At 54.1% G+C, this 11,722-nt stretch overlaps 1 protein-coding gene across 1 annotated transcript; it reads left to right on the top strand.

The window, feature by feature from the left end:
- The first annotated feature begins 4,751 nt into the window (after positions 1-4,751).
- LOC149271195 (solute carrier family 52, riboflavin transporter, member 2-like) lies at positions 4,752-11,202 on the top strand. Its single transcript, XM_089507550.1, has 4 exons — positions 4,752-4,869; positions 5,985-6,843; positions 9,907-10,030; positions 10,990-11,202. The coding sequence occupies exons 1-4, from the start codon at positions 4,752-4,754 to the stop codon at positions 11,200-11,202; spliced, it is 1,314 nt and encodes a 437-aa protein (XP_089363676.1).
- The last annotated feature ends 520 nt before the right edge of the window (positions 11,203-11,722 follow it).

The raw sequence follows: 11,722 nt of genomic DNA, 5'->3' as shown, positions 1-11,722 counted from the left end.
GTATAATGTATAGATAAATCAGTGAGCCGGCCCCTGTGTAATGTATAGATAAATCAGTGAGCCGGCCCCTGTGTAATGTATAGATAAATCAGAGAGCTAGCGCTGAGAACTCTGGCCCCCCTTGCAGGTTGAATACAGGTACTGCACTCAGCAGTGGAGCCCAGCTTTCTAATCACAATGTAATTAGTAAAATGAATTGTTTCCCTCAATTGTTCACCATATTTTATATTTTTTATAGTAAATTATATGATACGATCAAAATAATGACATCTAAAGAAAGCTCCTGGTGTCCTGACCCCCCCAGCTAAACATGAGCAGCACAGACGTGATAAAACAGCCTCGGTCACGATCTCGGTTGGGGCATCCCAAAGGCTCCGAGAGGGCACCAGGGGGCCGGAGGGTGACCGGATAAATCAAATCACAGGCCTATGGAGGGAATGGCATAACTAGACCGGGATACTTGGCATGCTGTTCCCATGACAGCCCGTCACTCCCCTGGCATTCAGTTTATTTACTCCGAGAAACTGAGATCAATATCCTTCCCTGAGGCCCCCTTAAACAGCACCAGTGAGGGGTTAATGGAGTAGTTACGGGTCGGTTAGATGCCGGTGGAGGCGGTATGAGGGGCGGGGGTAGCTACGGGTTGGCTAGATGCCGGTATGAGGGGCGGGGGTAGCTACGGGTCGGTTAGATGCCGGTGGAGGTGGTATGAGGGGCGGGGAGTAGTTACGAGTTGATTAGAGGTGGTATGAGAGGAGTGGGGGTGGGGGGGTGGCAAGAACAGCCCCGTGAGATACCCCTGGGTGGGGTACAAAGCGAGCTTTCCCGCCAGACTCTCACCTTTACCGGGAATCTGTCCGATCCGCTTTGACTTTGATTGGCTTTGGAGTTTGCCTATCAGTTCTTCCTCTCTCCTGATAGGCGGAACCTCATTAAATGGGTTGGCTCAGAGTAGAAAGCATCCGAATGCATTGGTTCCCTCCTCCGGGCTACCATTGGCCGAATGAGATAGCCATTAGCCAATCACAGCCTGAGTTATACCGATACCGGAAGCACGTGTGTTGTTCAGTGATTGTGACCTCTCCCAGGTATAAATGCTCCAGGCGCTGTGAAACCCGGAGAACCGGAGCCGGTGGAACCCGAGCACGGTGAGAAGAGGCCGGCGATGGTCATAAAGTACCCTACTCTGTACCCAGCAGGAGCCCTTCCCGTAACTAACTGGTTAATATATACGGTCTACTATATAATACACGGCCCAGGGCTGGCAAAGATAGGCCATATATGCTGTATACTATATAATATTTATACATGGCCCAGGGCTGGCAGCTGTAGGCCATGTATACTGCGTACTGTATGATATATGGCCCAGGGCCGGCAGCGATAGGCCATATATATATATATATACTGTATACTATATAATAATAATAATAAATGGCCCAGGGCCGGCAGCCATATGCCATATGTATTGTATACTATATAATGATATGCGGCCCGGGGCCAGCAGCGATAGGCCATAGATACTATATAACACACGGCCCAGGGCCGGCAGCGATAGGCCATGTATACTATATAATGACACACAGCCCAGGGCCGGCAGTGATAGTCCATATCTACTGTATACTATATAAAAACACACGGCCCAGGGCCGGCAGCAATAGGCCATATCGACTGTATACTATATAATAACACACGGCCCAGGGCCGGCAGCGATAGGCCATATATACTGTATACTATAAAATAATACACGGCCCAGGGCCGGCAGTGATGTGCCATATGTACTGTATACTATATAATCACACCAGGCCCAGGGCCGTCAGCGATAGGCCATATATACTGTATACTATATAATGATACACGGCCCAGGGCCGGCAGCGATAGGCCATATCTACTGTATACTATATAATAACACATGGCCCAGGGCCGGCAGCGATAGGCCATATATACTGTATACTATATAATAATACACGGCCCAGGGCCGGCAGTGATGTGCCATATATACTGTATACTATATAATCACACAAGGCCCAGGGCCGACAGCGATAGGCCATATATACACTGTATACTATATAAAAACACGGCCCAGGGCCAGCAGCGAAAGGCCATATATATATATATATATACTGTATACTATATAAAAACACACGGCCCAGGGCCGGCAGCGATAGGCCATATCTACTGTATACTATATAATAACACACGGCCCAGGGCCGGCAGCGATAGGCCATATATACTGTATACTATATAATAATACACGGCCCAGGGCCGGCAGTGATGTGCCATATATACTGTATACTATATAATCACACAAGGCCCAGGGCCGACAGCGATAGGCCATATATACTGTATACTATATAATGATACACGGCCCAGGGCCGGCAGTGATAGGCCATATCTACTGTATACTATATAAAAACACACGGCCCAGGGCCGGCAGCGATAGGCCATATCTACTGTATACTATATAATCACACAAGGCCCAGGGCCGACAGCGATAGGCCATATATACTGTATACTATATAATAATACACGGCCCAGGGCCGGCAGTGATGTGCCATATATACTGTATACTATATAATCACACAAGGCCCAGGGCCGACAGCGATAGGCCATATATACTGTATACTATATAAAAACACACGGCCCAGGGCCAGCAGCGAAAGGCCATATATATATATATATATACTGTATACTATATAAAAACACACGGCCCAGGGCCGGCAACGATAGGCATTATTTAGCCCCCAGTGGATCACTGTTTGGAAATTTGTGTTTTTTAGTTCCACCATATACCGGAGCGCAGTACCACATGATCCACATCCTTAGTTACGTTTCTTTAACCCTTGTTGCTGCTGCCTCTGTTAAGCTGCCCCTCCCCCCAACATATCCAGTCTCAAGACATGTACTGCGCTGCGGAATATGTTGGTGCTATAGACGTGCCCTTTTCCTTCCTACATCGCCTTCTTGCGCTGCCCTCCTTGAGATCAGGTGTGATGCAGACTCTCTCGTGTGGGTGTCAGCAGTGTGACGGCCCCGGATCCGGCCCGTCCGGTCTGCCGGGTTATTTCCGCCGTGAGCTGAGTTTTGCTGTCATTGCAAACCCCGATCTCTCGGGCCCCGGCTCCTCTGCCAGGACGTCGGGCCCCCGGGGCTCCTTCGTGTTTTTTGTGTTGCGGTCCCCGCGCAGGGTTAATGCTCGTGATCTGATTGGCTTGCACTTTGTGTGCCTTCGCAGGGACATCGGAGGACAGTGACGGGTGATGTCAGCAGCCGAGCCAGTCATTGTTAGAGGGCGACTTCTCGCGCCCCCCCGGAAAGGTACGCTCGCCCAGGGGCGTGTGATGGGGATGCCGTGTGTTACGTGCCCCGCCGCGCGGGGTTAAACATGCGGAGGGTTTTTATGGAGGGTTTTATGAGGCTCTGATTGGCATGAACTTTGTGTGACTCCCCAGGGCGCTCCAAGGACGCTGCCGAGTGAGACAGTCACCGCTCGGCGACCTCGTGCGGACAGCTCGCTCAGATATATCGCCCCGGACAGCTCACCCCGGACAGCTCGCTCAGATATATCGCCCCGGACAGCTCACCCCGGACAGCTCGCTCAGATATATCACCCCGGACAGCTCGCTCAGATATATCGCCCCGGACAGCTCGCTCAGATATATCGCCCCGGACAGCTCACCCCGGACAGCTCGCTCAGATATATCGCCCCGGACAGCTCGCTCAGATATATCGCCCCGGACAGCTCGCTCAGATATATCGCCCCGGACAGCTCGCTCAGATATATCGCCCCGGACAGCTCGCTCAGATATATCGCCCCGGACAGCTCGCTCAGATATATCGCCCCGGACAGCTCGCTCAGATATATCGCCCCGGACAGCTCGCTCAGATATATCGCCCCGGACAGCTCACCCCGGACAGCTCGCTCAGATATATCGCCCCGGACAGCTCGCTCAGATATATCGCCCCCGACAGCTCGCTCAGATATATCGCCCCCGACAGCTCGCCCCGGACATCTCGCCCGGTAAGTGTCGCCCTGACCTCTGCTGGCCAATAATTGGCTTTCTGTGTCACCCTGCAGTGGGAGGGGCAGACTCCGTGTCCCATAACTCCCCTCTATGTCCTCCTAGACTGTTCCTGCCCTGTGTCTTCTGCCACCTGCCCCGCTTGGGGTCACCGTCACCGTGAAGCAGTCGCCCCGTGACGAGTGCGTCCCTCTCGTGTGTGCAAGAGCTCGGCGTGGTGACAGGTAACGGGGCATGAAACATGATGGGAGGGAGTGAATGGGGGGCACTTGCTGGAACGGAAAGGATGCTCGGGGTAGAAGACGCTGTACCGTGGTGGGGGGGTGTCATACGTGTGCGTGGTTGTTCGTGTTCTGCTTTGTATGTCTGACCCTCAGATCACATGCGTGTGCTGGGGCCGTGCCGCCTTTTACATGCGTCTGCGTGTCTCTGGCCCGTTAGGGGTTTGGGCTGTTTGGGTAATTCTACTCATCAGAGCCATGAACAGATCAGAGGTCACACCGGACACCCCCCCCCCCCCCGGCAGGCATGTTGTGCTCGCTCGCGCCCCCCCCCCCGGCAGGCATGTTGTGCTCCCTCGCCCGCCCCCCCCCCAGGGCATAGTCGATATATTTCAGCACCTCCTCTCCCCGTATCCCAGTTCCGCCAGTAACTCCAGCATCTGCCCTTCTGCCCCGTAATGAGTCTGATTGATTTCCAGTGATCTTTGTATTTTCCGGCAGAGGCCGGGTCATGGCGCTCCGTTCCCTGCTCACCCATGTCCTTGTGGCCCTGTTTGGGATGGGCTCGTGGGTGTCCGTCAACTCCCTGTGGGTGGAACTGCCCATTGTGGTAAAAGAGCTTCCGGAAGGTGAGTAACAAATAATCAGTAACACGCCGTGCCCCTCCCATCACCCATCAGCGGGTTATATGCCGGGGACCCCCGCCTGGTAATACCCTAACACACTGTGCGCCCCCCCCCCGTCAGCAGGTAATATGCCGGGGACCCCGCCTGGTAATACCCTAACACGCCGTGCCCCCCCGTCAGCGGGTAATATGATGTTTAATTATAACACCTGGCTTCCTTTCCCGATCTCCTCGCTCCTTCTCTTTTTTCCTTTGATCTCCTCGCTCCTTCTCTTCTTTATTCCTTTGCCCGATCTCCTCTCTCCTTCTTTTATTCCTTTCCCGATCTCCTCGCTCCTTCTTCTTTATTCCTTTACCCGATCTCCTCGCTCCTTCTTCTTTATTCCTTTGATCTCCTCGCTCCTTCTTCTTTATTCCTTTGCCCGATCTCCTCTCTCCTTCTTTTATTCCTTTGCCTGATCTCCTCTCTCCTTCTCTTTTTTCTTTTGCCTGATCTCCTCGCTCCTTCTTCTTTATTCCTTTGCCTGATCTCCTCGCTCCTTCTTCTTTATTCCTTTGCCCGATCTCCTCTCTCCTTCTTTTATTCCTTTGCCCGATCTCCTCTCTCCTTCTTTTATTCCTTTGCCCGATCTCCTCTCTCCTTCTTTTATTCCTTTGCCTGATCTCCTCTCTCCTTCTTTTATTCCTTTCCCGATCTCCTCGCTCCTTCTTCTTTATTCCTTTACCCGATCTCCTCGCTCCTTCTTCTTTATTCCTTTGATCTCCTCTCTCCTTCTTCTTTATTCCTTTGCCCGATCTCCTCTCTCCTTCTTTTATTCCTTTGCCTGATCTCCTCTCTCCTTCTTTTTTCTTTTGCCTGATCTCCTCGCTCCTTCTTCTTTATTCCTTTGCCCGATCTCCTCTCTCCTTCTTTTATTCCTTTGCCCGATCTCCTCTCTCCTTCTTTTATTCATTTGCCTGATCTCCTCGCTCCTTCTTCTTTATTCCTTTGCCTGATCTCCTCGCTCCTTCTCCTCTTTATTCCTTTGCCCGATCTCCTCTCTCCTTCTTTTATTCCTTTGCCCGATCTCCTCTCTCCTTCTTTTTTTTCCTTTGTCTGATCTCCTCTGTATTCCTCAGGTTGGAATTTGCCGGCGTTCCTTACTGTGCTCATAGCTCTGGGTAACGTTGGGCCGCTGGCCGTTACTCTGAGCCACCGACTCTGCCCCCCGGGACGGATTTCTGAGCCATGGCTCATCCGCTCCATCCACGCCCTGAGCCTGGCGTCCGCAGCGCTGCTGGCCGTGTTCTGGGACCGCCGCGCGCCGGTAGCTGGGGAGGAACGCAGCGTGCCCTACCTGGTGCTGGCCTTCCTACTCGCTCTGGGCTGCTGTACCTCCAACGTCACCTTCCTGCCGTTCATGTACCAATTCCCCCAGCTGTACATACGCAGCTTCTTCATCGGCCAGGGCCTCAGTGCCCTCTTCCCCTGTGTGCTGGCTCTGGCCCAGGGAGTTGGGCGCCTGGAGTGCAGGAACAACACGTGGGGAAACGGAACCGACGTCCACTACATGGAGGAGAACTTCTCAGCCTCGGCCTACTTTTGGGGTCTTTTCGCTCTCCTCCTTGTGTCCGCCGCGGCATTTCTCATCCTGCAGCACTGGCGACTAAACGGCGCGCAGGAAGGAGACCAGGAGCCCGGAGCCGCCGCCGTTCCCCACGATGGGTCGGGGTCAGATGATTCGTACCCGCTGAGGAGCCCCGAAGAGGAGAAGAAACCCGGGGCTGATGCTGCCGCCCAGCAGAGCTTCTGGTCCATGCGCAACGTGTACCTGCTGGTGCTGCTGGGCGTGTCCAATGCCCTGACCAATGGGGTGCTGCCCTCTGTACAGACCTACAGCTGTCTGCCCTACGGGTCCGACGCCTACCACTTGTCGGTGGTGCTGAGTAACATCGCCAACCCGGCGGCTTGTTTCATCGCCATGTGTGTGATGTGCAGGTGAGGCCAGACGCGGGGGGGGGATAGGGTTGGGGAAAGGGGCATCTGCTGAGTTTATTGCCCCCTGAGTACAGAGAGCAAGTCAGGGGATAACCCGGCAGATATTCTTAACCCTGGTGCCCCGCGGTCAGTTGGCTGCTTAGTAAATATCACGCGTGTCTCAGTACTGCCACCCTGTGGTGGGTGCCGGGATTTTCCAACACAGGAAACTGAGAGGGTGGAGTAAGTGCCAGGTCTATACAGGAAGTGCTGCTCGCTATAGGTTCCTCTCCCCTCCCCCAGTATATGTAGCTTTGCCCCCCCTCTCTCTCTCCCTACTCTGGGGCAGCTCCTGCCAGCACTGAAGTAGTTGAATGAATGAATGTGCTACCCCAGCAAGTTCTCTACCCCCTTGGTGCTAATCCTTTATTTTCTGCCCCAGCCTTTATTTATTCTTTATCTGCCCCCTCCATCCTCCGTTCCCCCCCTTGCCTCCCTGCCCCCCCCCATCCGAGCAGCATGTGACCTTGTTTTCAGACATTCCAGGCAGAATGTAGAGACCCCGTGTGACGGTCACACGCAGAGAGCGCTCCTTGCACATCCCCCTGAGCGCTGCTGCCCAAACGGCTGCCACGTTCGCTGTGTCACGAGTCCGTGCCTCTACTACACAGACATAATTATTAATAAATGTTGGATAATGCCAATCGCGTTTAACCCCTTAAGGGCAAAACTCCCCCCCCCACAACTTTCACCTTGCTTTTTCCCAATAAACTTTGGATCTTCATGAAAAAAAAGAAAAGGCCTGAATATAAGACGACCCTTCAAGCTTCATGCGCTCTCTCTCACGCTGACGCTCTCGTTATTGCTCTCTCTCACGCTGACACTCTCGTTATTGCTCTCTCTCACGCTGACACTCTCGTTATTGCTCTCTCTCACGCTGACGCTCTCGTTATTGCTCTCTCTCACGCTGACGCTCTCGTTATTGCTCTCTCACGCTGACGCTCTCGTTATTGCTCTCTCACGCTGACGCTCTCGTTATTGCTCTCTCACGCTGACGCTCTCGTTATTGCTCTCTCACGCTGACGCTCTCGTTATTGCTCTCTCACGCTGACGCTCTCGTTATTGCTCTCTCACGCTGACGCTCTCGTTCGCGCTCTGTCTCACGCTGACGCTCTCGTTCGCGCTCTGTCTCACGCTGACGCTCTCGTTCGCGCTCTGTCTCACGCTGACGCTCTCGTTCGCGCTCTGTCTCACGCTGACGCTCTCGTTCGCGCTCTGTCTCACGCTGACGCTCTCGTTCGCGCTCTGTCTCACGCTGACGCTCTCGTTCGCGCTCTGTCTCACGCTGACGCTCTCGTTCGCGCTCTGTGTCACGCTGACGCTCTCGTTCGCTCTCTCTCACGCTGACGCTCTCGTTCGCGCTCTCTCTCACGCTGACGCTCTCGTTCGCGCTCTCTCTCACGCTGACGCTCTCGTTCGCGCTCTCTCTCACGCTGACGCTCTCGTTCGCGCTCTCTCTCACGCTGACGCTCTCGTTCGCGCTCTCTCACGCTGACGCTCTCGTTCGCGCTCTCTCACGCTGACGCTCTCGTTCGCGCTCTCTCACGCTGACGCTCTCGTTCGCGCTCTCTCACGCTGACGCTCTCGTTCGCGCTCTCTCACGCTGACGCTCTCGTTCGCGCTCTCTCACGCTGACGCTCTCGTTCGCGCTCTCTCTCACGCTGACGCTCTCGTTCGCGCTCTCTCTCACGCTGACGCTCTCGTTCGCGCTCTCTCTCACGCTGACGCTCTCGTTCGCGCTCTCACGCTGACGCTCTCGTTCGCGCTCTCACGCTGACGCTCTCGTTCGCGCTCTCACGCTGACGCTCTCGTTCGCGCTCTCACGCTGACGCTCTCGTTCGCGCTCTCACGCTGACGCTCTCGTTCGCGCTCTCACGCTGACGCTCTCGTTCGCGCTCTCACGCTGACGCTCTCGTTCGCGCACTCTCGTTCACGCTCTCTCACACTGACACTCTCGTTCACGTTCTCACTCACACTGACACTCTCGTTCACGCTCGCCCTACCTTCGCCACCGACCACTTCTATATCCTTTTCCGCAGCTCCGCTTCTCTTTTCTCGTTCTTCTTTCTTCGTCCGCTTCTCCCCGATATACAGCTCCGTTATCCAGGTAATTAAGAAAAAGGGTGGAGCCTCCATGCACACCCTCTCCCCCAATTGGAGGAATAGGGGAGAGGCTGTCCTTGTCGCTCCGCCCCTTTGCAGAAGTACTCCAAGAGGCCAGAATATCCGCGGAGAAAGAGAAGCGTTTCTGCAGCTCTTTCTCCGCGAATCTGTCTGCAATATTTTGGCCTATTGGTGAACTTCTGCAAAGGGGCGGAGCGACAGCCTCTCCCCTGTTCCTCCAATCACAAGAGAGGGTGTGCCCGGAGCCTCCGCCTTTTGCGGAAGTGTTTAAAGAGGCCTGCTTCACGGAGCTGGGGGAAAGGAGATAAGACACTGAAGCGAGCCGTGGAGAGTGTGAGTATGAGTGTGAGTGACCATCTCCTAGGCTTAGTCGGCTGTGCTGCGGATCTGACGGGCGATGACCTCGATTATAAACTCAGGTCAATTTATGAAAAAAACGTGCCTTATAATCGAGTGAATACGGTCGTTTTCACCAATTTCTATTTTGTAATTTTCAGGACAATTACAATTTTTTTAAACAAAATGTATAAAATATGGAGAAACTTTTCGGTCGATGGAAAGGGGTTTTCTGAAGGTCTCACTTTTTTTGCCCACCGCATCACTAGAGATGCCCTAGGGGGTCGTTGTGGACGTCGGGGGTCATCAGAACAAGCGCCTTGTCCTCGGTGTAGGGTGTGATAGTAGATCCCCGGTCACTAAGAGGTTAATTTTAGGTAATGATCGTTTCACCAGGGTATTGATGCCAGATGGGTTAGTAAGCTCTGTGGGGCCCGTTGCCGCCGTGCTCTCTGTGGGGCCCGTTGCCGCCGTGCTCTCTGTGGGGCCCGTTGCCGCCGTGCTCTCTGTGGGGCCCGTTTAATGAGAGCGGAATGAGTTAACGATAATGTCTTTTGTTGTCAGGTCGTCCCTGGGCCTCGGGGTGATTATGGCGGTCGGGGTCGTGTTTGCCGGATACCTGATGGTTTTGGCTTCGATGAGTCCGTGTCCCCCTCTCGTCGGGACCACCGCAGGCATCGTGCTCTTGGTGAGTCTTCGGAAGGGGCAGTTCTCGCTGGGGCTTCGTATGACCTTTCGTAGGGGGTAACAGCCTGTGGGGGCAGCTTTCCTGTTCAGACGGGGGCCCCGCTCTACGCCTCTCGGACGGGCTTTGGAGGAGCTTCGGCCGTTTCTGGCCGGTCGTTCCATTCCTTGCTGGCTCCAAACAAATCGACTTCCGTCTCGGGTTGGTGTTCGCTGTATATCCTCTGTCTCTGTCCTCTCTCTCGGTCCCGGTTCCTAGGGTTGCTCTTCGCTGTATAACCTCTCTCTCTCTCTCTCTCTGTCTCTCTCTCGGTTCCTCGGTTCGCTGTATAACCTCTCTGTCTCTCTCTCTCTCTCTCTGTTCGCTGTATAACCTCTCTCTCTGTCTCTCTCGGTTCGCTGTATAACCTCTCTCTCTCTGTCCTCTCTCTCGGTTCATCGGTTCGTTGTATAACCTCTCTCTCTCTCTCTGTGTCTCTCTCGGTTCCTCAGTTCGTTGTATAACCTCTCTCTCTCTCTGTGTCTCTCTCGGTTCCTCAGTTCGTTGTATAACCTCTCTCTGTGTCTCTCTCTCTCTCTCGGTTCGCTGTATAACCTCTCTGTCTCTCTCTCTCTCTCTCTCTCTGTTCGCTGTATAACCTCTCTCTCTCTGTCCTCTCTCTCGGTTCCTCGGTTCGTTGTATAACCTCTCTCTCTCTCTGTGTCTCTCTCGGTTCCTCGGTTCGTTGTATAACCTCTCTCTCTCTCTGTGTCTCTCTCGGTTCCTCAGTTCGTTGTATAACCTCTCTCTCTCTCTCTCTGTGTCTCTCTCGGTTCCTCGGTTCGTTGTATAACCTCTCTCTCTCTCTGTGTCTCTCTCGGTTCCTCAGTTCGTTGTATAACCTCTCTCTGTGTCTCTCTCTCTCTCTCTCGGTTCCTCGGTTCGTTGTATAACCTCTCTGTCTCTCTCTCTCTGTCTCGCAGGTCATGTCCTGGTCTCTGTTCATCGGTCTCTTCTCCTACCTGAAAGTGGTGATCGGCAGCCTGCTGCACGAGGCCGGACACCAGGCTCTCTTGTGGTGCGGAGCGGTTATTCAGGCCGGCTCTCTCTTCGGCGCTCTACTTATGTTCCCCATGGTCAGCATTTACCACCTGTTCCGGGCGGGCAGAGACTGCCAGAACAACTGCGCCCTGTGAGGAAATGCCTCTGGTACCCTGGCGTCGGGCAGAAGGCCGCCTGCACCCCGCTCGTCTCCTCCGATCTCACCGAAACTCAGGATTCTTTTGTATTAAAACAAAAAACGTTCTTTTTTCCCAATAAAATGATTTGATTCTGTGCTCCGCGCTTCTCTGTCACATTGGGGTTTGTGGCGCTTTGGGTCCGCGGTGCCGGGGGAGGGGGGGTTCTGTGATGCCCCTGCTGCAGACGTAACACGGGGGTTGTTAAGAGGCGTGTGCCCGGAGCGGCGAGACGTGGCGTCAGATACCCCGCACCCTGTTTATAAATCCCCCGTTTTTATTGAAATCCTCGCGCCATGCGTTGGTTCCGGCTCCGTGAAGCCCAGCGGCTGCCCCCGGGGGGCCGTGAGCGAGCGTAAAACCTGAACAAATTTACCCTGAAGTGTGGCGGTAAACATACAGTAACTCGGGGGCTCCCGTGTAACGGCCGCACCCCAACACCCCATTTCACACCCTAAAATCCCCCCACCCCTCCCCT

This window comes from Sceloporus occidentalis, unplaced genomic scaffold, assembly GCF_023333645.1.
Source record: "Sceloporus occidentalis isolate IW3139 unplaced genomic scaffold, rSceOcc1.0.p SCAF_536, whole genome shotgun sequence".
Classification (NCBI taxonomy): Eukaryota; Metazoa; Chordata; class Lepidosauria; order Squamata; family Phrynosomatidae; genus Sceloporus; species Sceloporus occidentalis.
Note: the sequence above shows the minus strand (reverse complement) of the source record. Positions and strands in the feature narration are given on the sequence as shown.

Bases quoted from the DNA above. Each gene is read 5' to 3' on its own strand.
- LOC149271195 (XM_089507550.1), top strand. From the start codon at position 4,752: ATGGCGCTCCGTTCCCTGCTCACCCATGTCCTTGTGGCCCTGTTTGGG. The intron at 4,870-5,984 runs GTGAGTAACAAA...TGTATTCCTCAG, and splicing joins GGTAAAAGAGCTTCCGGAAG to GTTGGAATTTGCCGGCGTTC. The intron at 6,844-9,906 runs GTGAGGCCAGAC...TTTTGTTGTCAG, and splicing joins GCCATGTGTGTGATGTGCAG to GTCGTCCCTGGGCCTCGGGG.